The sequence below is a fragment of the Laccaria bicolor genome, genomic scaffold (genome assembly GCF_000143565.1).
Source record: "Laccaria bicolor S238N-H82 LACBIscaffold_6 genomic scaffold, whole genome shotgun sequence".
NCBI lineage: Eukaryota > Fungi > Basidiomycota > Agaricomycetes > Agaricales > Hydnangiaceae > Laccaria > Laccaria bicolor.
This window is the reverse complement of record NW_001889877.1, coordinates 1534719-1552539: the sequence shown is the minus strand read 5'-3', so window position 1 is coordinate 1552539 and position 17821 is coordinate 1534719. Positions and strand designations below refer to the sequence as shown.

The 17821-nt window shown below is 48.4% G+C and overlaps 8 protein-coding genes across 8 annotated transcripts; 3 read left to right on the top strand and 5 right to left on the bottom strand.

The window, feature by feature from the left end:
* Positions 1-115: 115 nt before the first annotated feature.
* On the top strand, positions 116-2445 carry LACBIDRAFT_315948 (uncharacterized protein; the record flags this gene model as incomplete). Its single annotated transcript, XM_001878553.1, has 6 exons — positions 116-502; positions 563-763; positions 833-956; positions 1005-1261; positions 1317-2140; positions 2199-2445. The coding sequence occupies 6 exons, from the start codon at positions 116-118 to the stop codon at positions 2443-2445; spliced, it is 2040 nt and encodes a 679-aa protein (XP_001878588.1).
* An 83-nt stretch (positions 2446-2528) lies between these two features.
* Positions 2529-3263, bottom strand: LACBIDRAFT_315946 (uncharacterized protein). Its single transcript, XM_001878198.1, has 4 exons — positions 3205-3263; positions 3119-3148; positions 2786-3066; positions 2529-2684 (listed from the first exon to the last, which is right to left on the bottom strand). The coding sequence occupies exons 1-3, from the start codon at positions 3248-3250 to the stop codon at positions 2978-2980; spliced, it is 165 nt and encodes a 54-aa protein (XP_001878233.1). The 5' UTR covers positions 3251-3263; the 3' UTR covers positions 2529-2684; positions 2786-2977.
* Positions 3264-3366: 103 nt separating this feature from the next.
* On the bottom strand, positions 3367-5557 carry LACBIDRAFT_315945 (uncharacterized protein; the record flags this gene model as incomplete). The annotated part of the gene is made up of 5 exons (XM_001878197.1): positions 3367-4200; positions 4249-5027; positions 5083-5361; positions 5408-5476; positions 5527-5557. The coding sequence occupies 5 exons, from the start codon at positions 5555-5557 to the stop codon at positions 3367-3369; spliced, it is 1992 nt and encodes a 663-aa protein (XP_001878232.1).
* Positions 5558-9060: 3503 nt separating this feature from the next.
* On the bottom strand, positions 9061-10749 carry LACBIDRAFT_247458 (uncharacterized protein; the record flags this gene model as incomplete). The annotated part of the gene is made up of 8 exons (XM_001878196.1): positions 9061-9238; positions 9293-9528; positions 9577-9740; positions 9794-9918; positions 9970-10207; positions 10258-10339; positions 10361-10606; positions 10675-10749. 8 exons carry the CDS (start codon positions 10747-10749, stop codon positions 9061-9063), a joined length of 1344 nt encoding a protein of 447 aa, XP_001878231.1.
* A 197-nt stretch (positions 10750-10946) lies between these two features.
* Positions 10947-12725, top strand: LACBIDRAFT_315942 (uncharacterized protein; the record flags this gene model as incomplete). Its single annotated transcript, XM_001878552.1, has 6 exons — positions 10947-10958; positions 11013-11226; positions 11283-12017; positions 12064-12271; positions 12321-12628; positions 12679-12725. 6 exons carry the CDS (start codon positions 10947-10949, stop codon positions 12723-12725), a joined length of 1524 nt encoding a protein of 507 aa, XP_001878587.1.
* Positions 12726-12785: 60 nt separating this feature from the next.
* Positions 12786-13385, bottom strand: LACBIDRAFT_161454 (mitochondrial 37S ribosomal protein MRP4; the record flags this gene model as incomplete). Its single annotated transcript, XM_001878195.1, has 1 exon — positions 12786-13385. A coding segment is annotated over one exon (600 nt), but the record flags the coding sequence as incomplete, so codon positions are not given.
* A 451-nt stretch (positions 13386-13836) lies between these two features.
* LACBIDRAFT_291002 (uncharacterized protein) lies at positions 13837-16300 on the top strand (the record flags this gene model as incomplete). Its single annotated transcript, XM_001878551.1, has 9 exons — positions 13837-13892; positions 13946-13995; positions 14047-14185; positions 14248-14266; positions 14317-14495; positions 14550-14982; positions 15038-15495; positions 15548-15726; positions 15783-16300. 9 exons carry the CDS (start codon positions 13837-13839, stop codon positions 16109-16111), a joined length of 1842 nt encoding a protein of 613 aa, XP_001878586.1. The 3' UTR covers positions 16112-16300.
* A 34-nt stretch (positions 16301-16334) lies between these two features.
* On the bottom strand, positions 16335-17721 carry LACBIDRAFT_232800 (uncharacterized protein; the record flags this gene model as incomplete). The annotated part of the gene is made up of 7 exons (XM_001878194.1): positions 16335-16493; positions 16549-16632; positions 16672-16981; positions 17034-17309; positions 17363-17442; positions 17494-17572; positions 17630-17721. 7 exons carry the CDS (start codon positions 17719-17721, stop codon positions 16335-16337), a joined length of 1080 nt encoding a protein of 359 aa, XP_001878229.1.
* Positions 17722-17821: the final 100 nt, after the last annotated feature.

The window sequence follows — 17821 nt, the reverse complement described above, 5'->3', positions numbered from 1 at the left end:
GTTGTAGTGGGACGACCAAGGAAGGATCGTGAACGCTCGTCTTGTACGACAAAGTGGCCGACGAATCGTGCGTTGTTCAGCTCTAGCTTCTTCCTTCATTGCGGTCTGTAATATAATGGGCAACTCGTCTTCCTCGTCGACCCGTGCGCATCACGAAGATACCGTCGACTTTGGCTCTCTCGTTCCCCAAGGCGTTTACACAGGTCCTCGAGACTGGAATCAACCCATTGTTTCTCAGCATATCGTCGCACGCAAGTTGGCGCCCTTCTATCGCCCTCTGGAGGAGTATGACCCTTCATGGGATGATGACCAGATTCTCGCTGCTAGAAAGGAGCTTTCAGAGTCTGATAATGCGGATACTGTCACACGTATTGAGGCGGCCGCGACGGCTCATTTAAACGCTTCCAAGTCTGCTAACAAGCGGCCGGGAGTGACGAAGGAATCGAGCAGACCAGAGGCGGCAGTCTATAGGGGCGCAGTTGAATGCCCCATCTGTTTCCTCGTCAGTACCAGTTCTTTGTCCTTTCTCCCGATTCTCATCTCATGTTGGATCTTATGCTAGTATTACCCACCAAACATTAACCACTCCCGATGTTGCGACCAAGCTATCTGCACAGAATGCTTTGTTCAGATCAAACGTGCTGAACCCACAACGACACATCTCGTCTCCGAGCCTGCAGCATGTCCATACTGCGTCCAAGATAACTTTGGGATCGTATATACTCCTCCTCCCTGGCGTGCTGGTATTAGTAGTGAGGGCTCGGTCAGTATTCGTATACCATTCTCACGTTACCGAAGGCTGATTCATCGTGTCGTCATCCTATCAATCTAGAGTTCACTGTGGTCGCTAGATCCTCCACGTTCACCACAATCAATAGAAACATCCCCTCCATTCCCTACACATAAACGACGTCAAAAGAGTTTCGGCGCTGACAGCCCCGAGGTCGTGACGACAGGTAAGTGATGCACTGTGAGGGGTAGGGTATACCGCTCATGCCACCAAGATCAAATACGACCTGACTGGGAGGCAAAACTTGCCGCAGTTCGTGCCGCGGTTGCAAGACGTGCCAACAGACGGATTATCATGCGCCAGGTTGGAGATCGGCTTATTCCTGTGGGTGTAGGTCGAATTCAAACACCTGAGGAGGTTGCTGCGGAAGCCACAGACGTAGCAGGAAGTAGGAGAAGTCGCAGGCGACAACCACAGCCAAATGGGAATTTTGAGCAATTTGTGGGGATGGGCAATCAAGATCTCGAAGAAGTAAGCATTCTTTTCCAGAGTAATTTGCGTTCACAATTAACGGGGTAAACACTAGCTTATGCTTATGGAAGCGATGCGTTTATCGCTGATAGATCACGAAGAACATCAGAAGAAAGAGGCAGAGGAGAAGAAGAAGCAAGCGGAGACTGCCCTTGCTTCAGGCGCAACACCCGCATCCGGCACTCCTTCGGAAATACAAGCAGCTCCTGGTCCCGGTCCTTCTACGATTGAAGCTCGGCTTGCGACACACTCATCAATTTCGTCAAACCTCTCATCATCACCCGCCTCCGTCGCCCCAATTTCCTCCGGTTCATCTGCAAACTCTCAACATGGGTCTCAAGATGGACTTGCGCCCAGCAGAAAGTCTTGGTCGATTTCACGTAGCCGTACACCACCTCCACCATCCAACGATGATCAGTCAACCTCATCGCGTCGGAAGAGCGCTACGGGCGCACCCCCATTCAGCGCGTTGAGTGCGGCCTTAGTTTCTTCTTCGACTTCGACAGCATCTGCTTTCTTGGGAGGACCTATTGGCATGGATGGCACAGCCCCATCCACATCTTCAGCCAACGGATTTCCATCATCGCACCCAGACCGAGGGCTTCCTTCGATACCGATCATCACGGTTGACGACAACACACATCATCCTCCACAAACCCCGCCAGATGAGACTTCAACGCACCCACCCGCCATAACGTCTACTTCTTCCTCAATGTCCTTCGCGGATGCGGCGAACCACGGTCCCATGTCATATGGAGAGTTACCTTCATCTCCGGAGTCGGATATCTTACATGAACCACTAATTACAAGGCGCCGTGAGCCCGAGACCATTGGGAAAGTTGTGGTCTCGGGCTTTTCGATGCGAGGGGAGGGTCAGAGGTGAGGCTAATTCATACTCGTCTGCCCTGTGCTCAATGATCTACAAGGTAACAAAGAGATCAATGACCATTGCTAATGACGACGTCTTTTTCTCGTTCTACTTCGTGTCCCTACATACCACCACACACGCCTCGCTGTTAGCCTGCCTAGAATTGTTCTTGACATTTTTGGGGGGATTCGATGAGTACATCATGACAGCTATATCTGCATTTTCTCAATTCAGCCCTCCCAACTCCTCGAACAATTTTTCTATCCGCATTCCTTTGGAGCCCTTACGTGTCTCTCCCTTGTCAGGTCATGTTTAACAATATATTTACTTCCCCCCACTTCTTAACTTGATGCTGAATGCACGTCGCACAACTTGAACCTTCTATGGTGTAGCTATTCCGCCTCTGAACATAAGAATAAAATAAACATGATATAATACAATTGAATGGCGTGTGTAGCAAAGTGATGATGCGAATTAGCTGAATGAATGATGGTCCCGCCTTTACTTGGTCGCCCATATTGGTTTCGTAGCTTCTGTCTGCTCTCCAATCGGCGTCTAGATAGAGCGGCAAGGAGTGAACGCCGAACAGAAGAAGAAAAACGAAAAAGCAATTAGATGACTAGCAAGGCAATAAACGATACTTCGATTTTACTGACTTGGGCTTCCACCTGCGTTTTCAACTCTGCTTCTCGCGCCAGTCGGGCTGCACGGGCTGTGTCCACTTTGCGCCTCAGATCGGGAGCCATTTCCTGTTGGAAGCTGTTAGGTTAGCCATTGGAGTTGTGGCGCAACGTGAGGAAAAGCGACAGCGAGACGAAGAAGTTTCGCGTAAGCGAGGTTACTGCCCATTACAACACGGCGTGGTTTTCGGGAAAAAGAAAATGGGGTTTCTGACGGGTACTTGCATTGTATAACTGCTCCTCGGTCGGTGTAGTTGCTGCGAAGGGGTTGGTCAGATTCGACTTGTGATATTGGTATGGCAGCCTCACCTTTCATTAGTGCATAACCTATACCCATGACTATTGATTGGTGGTGAGAATTGCAATTAGTTTATAGAATTGAAGCAGATACGCACGCCCGACAGACAGACCGGTAAATCTAAGCCATGGAAAGCTTTGCATATTGACGAGATGTGAGCAAAGACGTCACGCAGGGTTGCATTCCCAACAAAATAAATACAAGAAAGCAATGCAAAGCAGATACGACGTGAACAAAAATGAACGTATATACAGCAAAATCAAGAGTGAGCATAGTCCTCATCGCTCGGAATCACCACCTTCGGTACACTAGCAGCAGATCTCTTTCGCTTGCCAAAGAATCCGAGCATATCACTCGACCACCGACTCTTCATCTCTATCCGTGCCAACTCTTCTTCCCACTCTCGCATGTGATCAGACAGGTCAGAGTCCCCACCAACGCTACTGCTCGACAGGCTCGATGAGCTCGCCGTAGTGCTCGTGCTGCTTCCACTCGGCGTGCTGGTCAACCTTGGAGCGTGCGAAGAAGTCGTCGACCAAAACCCACTCGTAAGCATGCCCGCGCTCCGGGTTTGCTTGACCTCCGATGGACTGCTCTCAGGCTGTCTTGCGTTGCTTTCCACGCGGCGTTTGCAATATATACCGTTGGCGCCTTCGTGGTTGCTGATACTGCTTCTGCTGCTGCTTCCACCATCTGGGCTACTGTCCATGTGACCACTAGAAGAGTCAGGTTCTTGTCCCCGAGACCGAGAACGGCCGAAAGAGCCAACACCAAGATGGAATGACTTGTCGCGTGGACCGGCGCTGGTGTGCGGCCGGCGAGAGCTAATAGATTTCGGTTTAGGTAATTGGAAACCTGCTGATGTTGATGGTAACGGAGGGACTTGTGTGGGTGGTGTGGGATCATCACGGTGCGGACGCATTCTGCGCGGCGATTTTGACTTTGAGCGCAGGGTCTTGTCAACGATTTGATCGTGGCGCTCGTTGTACTTGGCGAGGGCGAGCTGCCTTTCTGCGTCGTTCGTAGACACAATGAGGAGCTCCCTCTCGGCTAAATCTATAGACTCCGTGCCAGCTGGTGATGTAACTATAATCTGGGGTTTGATGAGCTAGTGTGCCAATGAAGGGTTCTGAGCGCTAACCTTTGTGCGAACAAAGTATTGGACAGAAACCAGTTCTGATTGTATTGTTTCGCCGATAGCCCACCGACTGTGAGATTTGACAGCTGGCCATTGAAGTGTCAAGGTTTTGCACCAGACCCCATTATTATCTCGGGCAAAGTGGCCAGACGATTCAGTCCCAGCGATGGGGTTCACAACAGTCTTGGATGGGCCTGGGGATGAGGGAACGGCTGGTGGAGTAGTCGGGGTCGGTGGGAGGAGAGGAGTCGTACTTGTCGCTGTCGCGACAGATATTGATGATGAGGGAAATATTGTGTTGGGGGTGATAGTAGGATCGGATGAAGACAGCGATGATGAAGAAACGAGGCCTTCAGAATTGATATACGAACCATCGGTAGCGAAGTCTGAGTGCGTTGGCGATGAAAGGAGTGGACTTGGGGGTTGCACAACAGGTAATGGGGAGGAGGATGGTAATTCGGGTTGGAGGGGTGAAGAGGAGTTCGCGATGTCGTTGAGTTGAATACGGCGCTCTATGATGATGCTTGCGCTGCGTATTGATACGTCGTTATCAAGAGGTTGCAGGTGTATGGGGATGGAAACAAGATCAAGTGGTCCAATGGGAGATGTCGGCGGATTCAGGGAATATCGTATTCTTGGCGCGCGAGGTTTGCTGGTTATTTCATTAAGCACTTGACCGTAGGATATTGGACGGTATATAGGAAGGTCATATCGTATGAGTGGAAGCTCAAAGTGTTTTATTTGACGCGAACCGACGCCAGCTATTGGAGCGTGAGTAAGAACTGAGTGGATGATAAGTGGTGGTCGAAAGACAACGACAGAGGAGGAAACTCGCACCAGCCTCGATCCTCCATAAACAACGATAATCAACGAAAACAGCGGTGCTGAAACCTGCAGCTTTGACGGGGACTGTTATTCGAAATGAATAATCGAGAGAACCAATAGGTTCGCAGTCAACGTCATCTGGCTTTGACCAGAGTACCTGGGTGTAGTCGACCAGGACGTTTGATTGGAGGGTATTGACACGTCCAACACGCGACTCGTAGCATCGAACTGAGATTGTCAAAGACTTTGCTGGAAGAAGCTTTGCATCTGCATCCAATTTTGTGCGAACATCTGCTTGAATGAATATGGGATCAGAGAACAAGAAAGCACAACGCACATCCTTCTACGCGTATGGGAGTTAGACCTAGGTAGCCTGTGTAAGGAAAGTGACGGAGCCCCTGGTTTCCTGTAGAACAATGTATCAGAGAGTTTGAAATGGAGGAGGGGGAAAAGTACCTTTTGTGGAGGAGAGAGTGAGGCGGACCATTGGATGGGATGGGGGGAAGAAGAGAGAAGAAACGATCGTGCATTGGATGATAAAACCGTTGGACGCAAGAACCACAGCTGAGAGATCTGTGACTCTGGTCGTGACTATCGTGACTATACTAGATCTGTGACATCCCTTCTTCGCTTCTTTGCATCCGAGATCCCATTGAGATCCTGCTTCTTCGTGAGATCGTTATAGTCACACGGTCACCCCACACCAAAACGTCACGCCAGCTACGCCAGGTCACGCCTCCTCTGACATCCTCAACGTCAACCATAATGCCCTCCAATATTTTCATCCCCTTTCTTCTGGGGGGAATGATCCTCACAGTCTGTTGTACCGCCTTTTTCCTTATATTGGTACTAACTCCATGCTAGGGAGCGACAAACTCCCTTTGGTCCAAATGGCAGGCGAGTTAATTCTCGCTTATTCGCCTTGGCTACGATCTCATTAATGATCAGGATATGCAATGCGTGGAGAATTGCAATGACCCAGATCCAACGCACCATGTCCTCTACGAACAGCCTGTCTGGCAGACTTTGCAGATGTTCCGTACGTCATTGCATTTCTTTCCTTAAGCAAGCCTTTCTAACAACCGAACTAGTCGGAGAAATGCTCTGTCAGTCACCCACACACAAATCATCTCTTCGAAATCCCTCATCGTGTGCAATATGCATCTTCTTTTCCTCTAGGTTTCTTGCCCGTCCTGTACACGTGGCTCAGAACGAAGCAGCAATCATCAGTACACCTTGCACCTGATTCCGAGAATGACAATAGCAAACTCAAAGACCACCCTCAACATCTACACGGCTGGAAGATCCTCCTTTTATGGATTCCTGCAATTTGTGACCTCACCGGAACAACAGCCAGTCTCCCTTCTTTTTATTTGCAACGAAGCGCTCACACCCACCAATAGTTGATGAATGTCGGCCTTCTCTACACTCCTGTTTCTATCTATCAGATGACTCGCGGAGCGCTCGTCTTGTTCGTAGGAATATTCAGTGTAATCTTCCTCCAGCGCCGTCTTTGGTTCTATCAGTTCAGTTATATAACTCTCGCCAGCTTCAGTCCCACAACTGATTTTCATTATTCAAGATGGGCATCCCTTGTCATCGTGATGATAGGAGTGACTCTCGTTGGATACAGCGGCTCGCTCATCAAGGATGCCGTCAAGGAGCTTGCTCTCGTATTGACTGGTAGGGCCGATCTGTCGCCCACAGAGGAACCTGAATTAGGCAAGGTCCTCATCGGTCAGTTTTTTATCCGGTGACGACCCCTTCCATCAGCCAACGTCTACTTCCTCCAGGTGTCTTCCTCATTTTGTTTGCCCAAATATTGTGAGAGTCGTCTACCTTGACACATCTCCGTGTCTTCTTCGGATGATACACAATGCGCCTACTGATGCACCTACAGCACCGCCACCCAGTTCGTCGTCGAAGGTACCCCTACATATCTTTTTTGATTACGCTCTCACACTGACCACGACCCACAGAAAAGATTATGAGTAAGCGTTTTGGAAAATGGAAGCAATGGCATTGATATATATATATAAACTCAAGGCCGGTATTCTGTCACCCCATTGGTTGCTGTCGGCTTTGAAGGCCTCTTTGGTGCTATCTCCATCCTGCTCATGTTCCCAATCCTGGCCATCCCATCTGTTTCTGCGAAGAGTCCGTTCTTCGATCTTCCTCGTGGTTGGAACCAAATGATCTATACGCCGAGTGTCTTGTATTCTGGAATCGTCATCGCCATCAGCATCTCCCTGTTCAACTACTTCGGCTTGAGTGTCACCCGTCACGTCAGTGCGACTGCGCGATCATTGACGGATACTTGCAGAACTCTGGTCATCTGGATCGTCAGTCTTGGGCTCGGCTGGGAGAAACTTTTGTTCCCCATCTCTCTTCTCCAGGTCCTTGGCTTTTCTTTGCTTGTGTATGGCACGGTAATCGCATATTATTATTATTTCATTCTACAGCAACTGACACTCCCGTTGTAGTTCCTGTTCAACAACTTGGTCAACCCACCAGCGTGCATGGGCACCCCTCCACCTTCGCTACCCGAATCCGATGAAGAAGAAGCATTGTTGTCCGGCGCTCTCGATGAGACCGCCACACTTCCCGTTGACCTCGGCCAGAGTGGCTTTGATGTTGTTCCCCAAGGCCAACACGCCATTGTGCAGGATGAACCACATGCAAGGTGTGATTAAGTTTCATGGTTCATTCGACTATTTCTTGCTGTCAACTTGGTGATGTTATTATTAGTTAGATGTATTATACGTTCTGTTTATTTATTTCGATATAGCATCCACGTTTTTGCAGATGATCATACGGCACATCTTTTGATACCCTCGTTTTCTCGCGATTCGCTGAGTGTGTGCCGGCGCGCAATGAAATTGACCGGCAGAACCCAGGTAGAACTGAATCACTCAACAAATGATATTTATGTCAGTGCGTACTTGGCCGATCCGAAGTGTACGGATCCCTTTCAAATCCAAATTGAAGAAAGACGAGGAGTGCTCGAGTCCAGTAGCACTGATTCACTGGAGGCCTATTCTCATCGCTCGCGAACAAACCTTGTGTGTAGCTTCTCCTGGTGGGGCCTACCATAGCAGTGCATACGTCCGAGGAAGAAGAATCACAACAAAGAGAGCAACAGGACCCGTCCACATCTTTTGAGGGTTCTTGCAAAATTTCACATTTTGCTTCTCACTTCCATTAGCCTCGAATTCAGATGCGCCTCAGTCTGATGCTCCGGACAGGGGTCTGGGGAAGACTCGTGCATTCCAAGCCTCCATCATGCACCAAGCGATCCTTCACACATGGGCCTCCTCAAGGACGGCATCCAACCGCATGTATCGTAAGCTCTAGACACATGGGATGGAAATGGTATTTTGGCGGTTCCCTTCTATGACAAACGGCTTTACTTACATCTCTTTAGGTTCTCTTAGCAATCTCAAACGTACTTGTTCTGCAAGTATAAAACTGTCAGACTAAGCCGGCCTCCGAGACTTGGGACCCCGATAATTCACCATATGCAATAAATGTACCAGGGTTCGCCACGTTCACCTAATCACCTTCAAAACCGTCACCGTGCCGAGATAGAGCGAGTGGCAGGGTTCTTCCTCGATCATAGTATGTGCCGAATAGAACCCCGGTACTCCACTTTTTGTCAGTGACAGGTTCTGTTGTCGATTCTCGAAACATACGGCATCGCGTTTCCGACAACCGTCGAAACCTCGTTGGCTCAACGTTGACTTCTGCAAGAACACGAAGCGGAATAAACCTTTTCCGTCATTCCAAGAGATCAATCGGTGGATGAAAGTTAACAAAAGATGCTACCGCAGATTACCATCCGTGTCCCTCGGGCAGGGCTGACGGGATGGCCAACGTTTATTCAACGAAATACCTTCTTAGAAAAGTGTCATCATAATATTGCCTTGAGGAAGTTCGCATGAAGCAAGATATCTGTGATTCACACCTTGGTAATACATTTTGTTTTGCAAATCACAATGGTGCATGAGCAAAATCGTCAGAGTCTTCGGAGGACATATCGTCGCTATCACTCTCCCTTTCTAGACTTTCCAAGGCCGCAGTCTCTAGTTCCTCCAGGTTCCAGCCGATCAACGCCTTCGCTACCTTGATTTCGGCCAAAACTTTGCCCAGCTTTTCAAGAATCTCGTCGCTATGGGGGTCAAGTAAACAGAGTGCATCTAGCCAAGAACCATAAAAAAATTACTCAGCATATGCCGAAATCCAAAGACAGAAGTCGTCGAGCCAGATTTTGCTGTAGACATAATAAACCTCATGGTGATCCAAGATGTCTTTCATCCGCAACAAACACCGCATCACCATCCTTCTGCCCTTCGCTAAGAAGTCCGCAACGTCCGTGCGGCATTTGTCGACCAGATAGAAGGATCGATAAAGAGGAAAAGCAAGAGAGCGCCGATAGGAAGGTATGATGGCTGCAGTTACCTCTTCTTGCGAAAAATTTAAAGGCTCCTTGCCTGTCGTTGGCCGCACGTTTGGAGGATCGAGAGCCGAGAAGGCAGAAGTAAGAGCGCACATAGTCCACGCGCTTTCTGGGGTAGGGTCTAGTTGGGTGGTCCTCGCGTCGTATGCATACGAATATAGGATTGTAACCAAGGTGAGGTAAAGGTTGTGAGTCTGTTGCGGCGTTGCGATATCTAGAATATGTTTCTCCAGAGCGGTAACGGGCAGGGAGAGAAAAAGGACGAACATTCCTTTCGTGGTAAACGGAGCATTTCAGCGTTTTCTTTTTCTGTGTATTCGAATGGACCATCGGTTAGCGGGTGTGTCCAGTCAAGTAATTCTTGGATGTACTCGTCGTCCATATAATCTGCCCTAATTATTCTTCAATTCATATGAAATATCATTTTTTTCGTAAAAGGTCACATGTAGTGTTCGTCGTCCCATTTCTCGTCCTCGTGGTCAATCCTCCTCTTCGTTCTCTCGTCGACGGTACATGTTTCGGCATCTGCTCCGAGTTCGTTCACTTCGTTCTCGGTATGAATAACGTGTCTTAGATAGCCATGATGCATGTTCAAAAAACCATAGTACTTTTGAAGAGAGGTCTCGAAAGAGACAAGTGTTTCCGGCGCTTGCTGTGGCAGCTGCCAGTCGTTTTGGGCGGCTGAAAAAATAGTGTCAGTGTAATGAAGATATCAATCTGTGTCCCCGAACCTTTTTTTATCTCTTCCTGCTCCTGAGAAAGATTCTCTGCCAAAGAAAGACTCTGTATTTTGGACACCATGTCTGATTCATTCTCGTTGTCAGACGATAAAACCTCGATCACCGGTTGGTGAGTGGTCGTCCGGGGTGCTAACAATTTCGCCAATAGATCAAGATCCTTGAAGTCCTGCCCCTTGTTCTCCTTTGTCATCGTAATAGTGAGATAACCAGAGCTAGGATCATACTGCGCGGACGATTCATCGTCATCAAGCAGGGCATGCGAGAAGTTCAAGCGCAAAAAATAAGGTTTGACATGCACCGTTAATGTCATTTCGTCGACATTTATCTCGACATCTGCAGCCTACTTCGCCCGTGAAAAGGGACTTAGTTTCTCGTTGGGCACACGAAGAGGGTGAGAGAATAACGTACACGAATTGACGGACAGTACATAGATACAATGACTGCCGTGTCCGTCTGGCTACAGCTGAAACGTGGTGTAATCATGTTTGAAACCCGTTCTCTTCTCGAGGTTGGCCCTAGGTTGATGATTGTAGTTCGGGGAAGCTGTCTGTCAAATTTGATTGTGATAGAGCGGATCACTGTTTGAAGTCATCATTCAATATTTCAATATTCAATGTCACTGTTTGTCGTAAGACCTTTCAAGTCCTCTTCGAGTTGTCTCCCAAACTTCGTATCATCAGATGGACCCTCAGGTGAGTTTGTCCTAAGTCTTCTCCATATTGCCGTCCTCTGATCAAATCACTTAGAAATTACCGGCATTCCCTTCGTTGGCCACAGTCGAGCAATTGATAATACACGAAAAGCGAGGAAACTGTGTACCAGTATACGTTGAGCTCCCTGCCGATCTCATCACACCATGCATGGCATACCTCAGAGTCTCCAAAGATTCTAAATATAGTTTCCTACTCGAGTCGGTCATCAATGGTGAAAATGTTGCTCGGTATAGCTTTATTGGCGCTGGTGAGAACATACTTTAATCTTACCTTTCGTATGAGTGACTCAGTTCCCGATATTAGATCCCCTCAAGATCATAAAGACTGGTCCTGGAGAGGAATTGACTGGTGATCCTATGATCGCCCTACAAAAAGAGCTTTCGCTGCACCAGTATGTCAAGATACCAGAAATTCCAACATTTACTGGTGGTGCCCTTGGTTACGTCTCTTACGATTGTATCCAACACTTTGAACCAAAGACGAAGTGTGACCTCAGTGACCCCCTTGGGATCCCTGAAGCGGTCTTTATGCTCGTTGATACCCTCCTGATTTACGATCACATCTTCCAAACCCTCAAAGTTGTGTCGCACGTCTTCAGCCCAAAAAATAGTGGAACTGGCAACCTTGCATTTACATATCAAACAGCTATTGCTAAAGCTCGCAGGCTGGCCAAAACTCTCCTTTCGTCAGTGACCCCAGAACCTGTACAACCAAAAGTCACTGTTGGTGCTGAAGCAGTGTCCAATGTTGGGAAAGAGGGATACCAAAGTTTTGTGACGTCTTTAAAGCAGCATATCATTGCTGGGGACATCATTCAAGCCGTGCCATCTCAACGGCTAGCACGACCAACGGCGCTACACCCTTTTAATGCATATCGACATCTGCGGCAGGTCAATCCTTCTCCCTACATGTTCTATCTTGACTGCGGCGATCTGCAAATCGTTGGCGCAAGCCCGGAAACCTTATGCAAGGTTGAAAAGAATGTTGTTTACAACCACGCAATCGCTGGCACGATAAAACGAGGAAAGACACCAGAAGGTTCGTTGTTTGGGTTTTGCCACCAACATTTGCTCACTTTAAGTAGAGGATGAAAAACTCGGGGCCACTCTGTTAGCTTCAGAAAAAGATCGTGCTGAACATATCATGCTGGTTGATCTCGCGCGGAACGATGTCAACCGAGTGTGCCAGCCTAAAACAGTCAAGGTTGACCACCTGATGAAGGTTGAGAAATTCAGCCACGTCATTCACTTAACGTCTCAAGTATCAGGAACTCTGCGAGATGGCTTGACAAGGTAATTCTCCACCCTCAGAAAATAGTGTTGACTGAATGGTATCATGTAGGTTCGACGCGTTTCGGTCTATCTTCCCAGCAGGAACTGTGTCGGGAGCACCCAAAATCAAAGCCATTGAGATCATTTCTTCTCTAGAAAAGGAACGCCGTGGGGTTTATGCTGGAGCTGTTGGCAGATTTGATTTTGCAGCTGATGAAATGGATACATGTATTGCCATCCGGACCATGACGTTCAAGAATGGTATTGCCTACTTGCAAGCGGGGGGCGGCATTGTATATGACAGCGTCGAGGAGGATGAATATGTGGAGACTATCAACAAGTTGGGAGGCAACGTTAGAGCCCTGGAAGAAGCAGAACGTAAGTTTCTCTGCTCTCGCATGTCCCAAACTATCTGACGTGCAACGCAGGCTACTGGCATCAAATCCAAAGAAATCAAGCGGAGGAAATAAGATGATGTTTAGAACAATATAATCCATTAACTACGTCTATTTTGAATTCTAGATCGTTTGTCAGACTGGTATGCCTTCTGTAGCAAGTCTGCCTGTCGTAGGGCCACCCCTTCGCGGCCTGCCACGCTCAAAACGCCGGCAATGAGCTCCGCTGTCCGCGTGTTCTCGTCATTCGCTGGAATAGGGTACATAACAACGCGAGGGTCCACGTTTGAGTCGATGACGCCAATGGTAGGGACATGTTCGACGGAGAGCTCGCTGATGGCGATGGCGTTTGACAGCGGATTCAGAATAATGGCAAGGTCGGGTACGACGTTTGTCTTGTCCACAACACCACCACCAAAGATCTGGCGTCTGTTTGACAAGGTTCCTGGTACCCAGCGCTCCCCTACATGAAAACCTTGCGATCCCAGTCTTTCGGCGGCTTTTTGTATAACGGGACGCAGGTCTGATCTTGTGCCGATAAAGAGAATTTGGCCACCTGCTCGAGCTACCGCTCGAACAAGGTTGACAGCACGTCGAAGGAGCGGTAATGTGTGGTCGAGATCGATGATGGTAATACCTGCACGAGTACCGTATGCATACGGCATGAAGTTGGGGTTCATTCGAGTGGATGCGTGTCCAAAATGAGCTCCTGAAGCGAGGAGAGCGGATATCGTGGTCTGAGCCTTTGGTTTGTGAAGTTGGTCGCGCAGTTGGAAGGTATTCTCAGCATTTTGCGTAGAGCCATGCTTTGAAAATACGTTGACTGTTTCGGTCAGCGAATGGATTATATGTAAATGGTAGTACGACATACTCAATGCATCTCGTTTCTGTCTCTCAAGTTGGAATCTTTGCCAGTCATGAGGACTCTCAAGACGCCTTGACTCTTCTGTGGAATTAAATCGCGCGCCGGCATTGAGAGTTAGTATTGAGGAACGGGATGAGGCTGCCAGACATGGCCGTGCTGCTCGCTGAAAGGACATGGGATGCTGGATGGGTGACCGTGGCTGTGCAAAATTCAAAGCCCTTGCTTACCTCACCTTTTTTTAATTTTTTTTCTCAACTCCACCTCAACCACCACCCACGACCAGGCCTTCCTCCATTTCCCTTCTTTCCTTCACTTCCTCTTAAAAAATGGCTGACGACCTCTTTGACGGTGCTATTGGCATTGATCTTGGTACTACTTACTCGTGCGTTGTTCTGGTATCGTATCATACTCCCATCTCTGAAAATCTCACTTTAGTTGCGTTGGTGTATGGCAAAACGACCGTGTTGAGATTATCGCCAACGACCGTGAGTTTTTTCACCTAATCTTTTTGTCCAGGCTGATCCGTCCACTTGTAGAGGGAAATCGAACTACGCCTTCCTACGTTGCCTTTGCGTCGGAAGAGCGTCTGATTGGTGATGCCGCAAAGAACCAGGCTGCCATGAACCCTCGCAACACCGTGTTCGACGCCAAGCGTCTTATCGGTCGTCGATTTGAGTGTGTCATCTTTTTTCACTAACCGAAACCACCTGCTCAACTCGCCTCGTTGCTACCTCCAGCGATCCAGACGTTAAGAAGGTTGGTTTCAGTTAACATCGTTTTAATCAACATTTGTTCATGGACTGTAGGATATCTCCCACTGGCCGTTTGAGGTTGTCGAAAAGGACGGATCACCGTTAATCAAAGTCCAATATCTCGGAGAGGACAAAACTTTCAGTCCTCAAGAAATTTCATCCATGGTTCTCACAAAAATGAAAGAAATTTCAGAGGCAAAACTTGGCAAGACAGTGAAGAAGGCCGTTGTCACGTGAATATAATTTCTTCAAATTCTGCCGCCAATCTTATTGACCATTGTCTCAAGGGTTCCTGCCTACTTCAACGATTCCCAACGTCTGGCAACGAAAGATGCCGGTGCCATTGCTGGCCTAGATGTTCTCCGTATTATCAATGAACCCACTGCCGCCGCCATCGCTTACGGTCTTGATCGCCAATCCAAGGCGGAGAAGAACGTGCTGATTTTCGATCTCGGAGGAGGAACCTTCGATGTTTCGCTCCTCAATATCAGCGGCGGTGTTTTCGCCGTCAAGGCTACCGCTGGTGATACCCATTTGGGTGGAGAGGATTTCGACAACACTCTTCTGGACCACTTCAAAAACGAGTTCAAGAGAAAGACCAAGCTCGACATTTCCGATGATGCCCGTGCATTGAGGCGTCTAAGGAGTGCTTGCGAGCGTGCCAAGAGGACACTCTCCAGCGTCACTCAGACGACTGTCGAGGTCGACTCTCTCTTCCAGGTTCGTGTTGTTATCAGCCCGTCCTCATTGTCACCTTGTTGACACTTACCGACAGGGTGAAGACTTCTCGGCCAACATCACCCGTGCCCGTTTTGAGGAGATTAATGCCGTTATGTTCAAGTCCACTCTTGAGCCTGTTGAGAAAGTTTTGAAAGATGCCAAGATGGCTCGTGAGAAGGTTGACGACATCGTCCTTGTCGGTGGATCCACCCGTATCCCAAAGATTCAAGCCCTAGTTTCTGAATACTTCGGTGGTCGCCAATTGAACAAGTCAATCAACCCTGACGAGGCTGTTGCCTATGGTGCCGCCGTCCAAGCTGCCGTCCTTACTGGCCAAACCTCTGAACAGACCAAGGATCTCCTTCTCCTTGATGTTGCTCCCCTCTCTCTCGGTGTCGCCATGCAAGGTGACGTTTTCGGTGTGGTCGTTCCCCGCAACACTCCCATCCCCACCAATAAGTCACGGACGTTCACCACCGTCGAGGACAACCAGACCACCGTCACATTCCCTGTGTGAGTTTATATTCTCGATATTTGCTCATTAAATTAACGACATATTTTCCAGTTATGAAGGAGAGCGCACTCAGTGCCGCGATAACCGTCTTCTCGGCGAGTTCGAGCTCACTGGTATCCCACCAATGCCTCGTGGCCAGGCCGAGCTCGTTACCACCTTCGAGGTCGATGCCAACGGTCTTCTCAAGGTTTCTGCTCAGGATCGTGCTTCTGGCCGCAAGGCTTCTATCAGTAAGCATCTGGGCCTTTAAAACCCCCATATCTTTTACTCACAATTTTCACTTCAGGCATTACCAACTCAGTTGGTCGTCTCTCATCAGCTGAGATTGATCAGATGATCAAGGATGCTGAACAATTCAAAGCTGCCGACAAGGAGTTCTCAGCCCGCCATGAAGCCAAGTCCGATCTTGAAGCTTACATCCACCAGGTCGAGGGCACTATTACATCTCCTGAGATTGGCATGAAGTTGAAGCGTGGCGCCAAGTCTCAAGTTGAGGCTGAACTTGCACGAGCGATGGAGAAGCTTGAAATTGAGGATTCATCCGCTGATGAACTGAGGAAGGCGCAGTTGGGTATCAAGCGTGCCCTCCAAAAGGCGACCGCTAGTATTCGGTGAACCAACGGGTTTTCTAGTAGATTTTGCTCCGCTTTTCTTTCCCCTTGTTCTGTCACGTTTTGCATATCAACAACGAAGTGGTATAACGATTTGACTCATTAGTATCCTGTACTACAGCTGTCCCCCTGTCGGACCAAAATCCACGTAAGGCATTTGTTGCAATGCCACAATATTTACAAGCGTGAGTTTTTCAATGAACCCATGTTAGAGCAAGAAAAGCCTTTTACGATACAGCCTTGTGTATTCGAAGTCCTGCCTCCAATATCCACAACTCTTCGTCAGCACCGTCGCAAAGGGCTTTGTCAGCTTCAGCGAACACCAACGCGCACAACGATTTCTGTCGGCCAGTTAAAGTTGGATGGAGAATGACGACATCATGTAGCTGTGGGAGCAAATTAGCAACTGAGTTGATTGTCAAGATATTATTGATGGTTTACCTGCGACAGAATTTGCGTAGCGGAATATCCTTCTCGCATCAAAGATTTGACCTCCTTGTTGATAGACTCAAAACTGGTTTTCTTCTGCTGGAGAGAATCAGAGGTATCCATCACGTCCTCTACCTCAACCCCAAGGATACCTGAAAATTTGTTGATGACAGCGTCGGGAACTACACCGGCAATTTCTTGGATGTCAGATGGTAATATGGGAGTTGGGGGGATAGTTGACGACGAAAGTCGTGACGCTGATTGCAGATATGTTATGGCACGTCGAAGATCACCAGATGAAGTGCTAATAAGGGCGTTGATCACGGCCGGATTTGTGTCAATGTGCTCAGCTGTTGCAATATACGAGAGCCGAGAGAAAGAGGATTTCGAGTCCAGTGGCGTAAATCGGAACTTGGAACAACGGGATGCTAGAGGTTCAATGATACTGATGATGTGTTACACGATGGTGAAAGAGTTGAAGAAAGGTCATGGCGCACCGAGTGACATAGTTGCACACAAGACAGAATCTTGTAATTCGAGCATATGTTTCCATTATTCGGCGGAGCGCTCCCTGAGCATCTTGTGTCATGGAATCGGCTTCATCAAGGATGATAATTTTGTAGGGAGGACATGGGTATGATTTTCCATCAGAAGCCACCGCTTGGGCTCGCGGTGTCTGGCGGGCGAAGTTCTTGATCTTGTCTCTAACGATGCTGATTCCACGTTCATCCGACGCGTTTAACTCAAGAACCCTGTTTCTAAAATTGTCTGGGCTATATAGTTATCAGAAAAAAGAACGAGATTGTCACCTAGAGCGCGTTCTTACCCAAAAAGTTGTCGAGCCAAAGCAAGGATAGTTGATGTTTTGCCTGTACCCGGAGGACCATAGAACAACATGTGAGGCAGCTTTGAACAGATTTAGGCCACTAATCCTGTTATATGCAGCCCAAAACATACGTTGGTCGATGTTAGAGTCTTGCGAAGAACGGCAACAGTGTGTTCTTGAGCAGAAACTTCATCAATGGTCTTCGGACGGCTGTTTTTATAAAAGAAAGGTCAGAAGAGTCACAAAAATGAAAGCGTTTTCGCGTACTATTTCTCAACCCATGGTTGTAATCGTGGATCTACGGTGTGCTTTGGGACGGACTCTGCAGACGATCCAGTTTTTGGAGTGAAGAATGACATTGAGTGGTCACGCACGCGTGACAAATACGCTTCGTCACGTCGCGTTTAGTCTTCCCACGAGCTGTGGCTTTTGCGTTGTCCAAAGCCCTGCTCTTTCCAC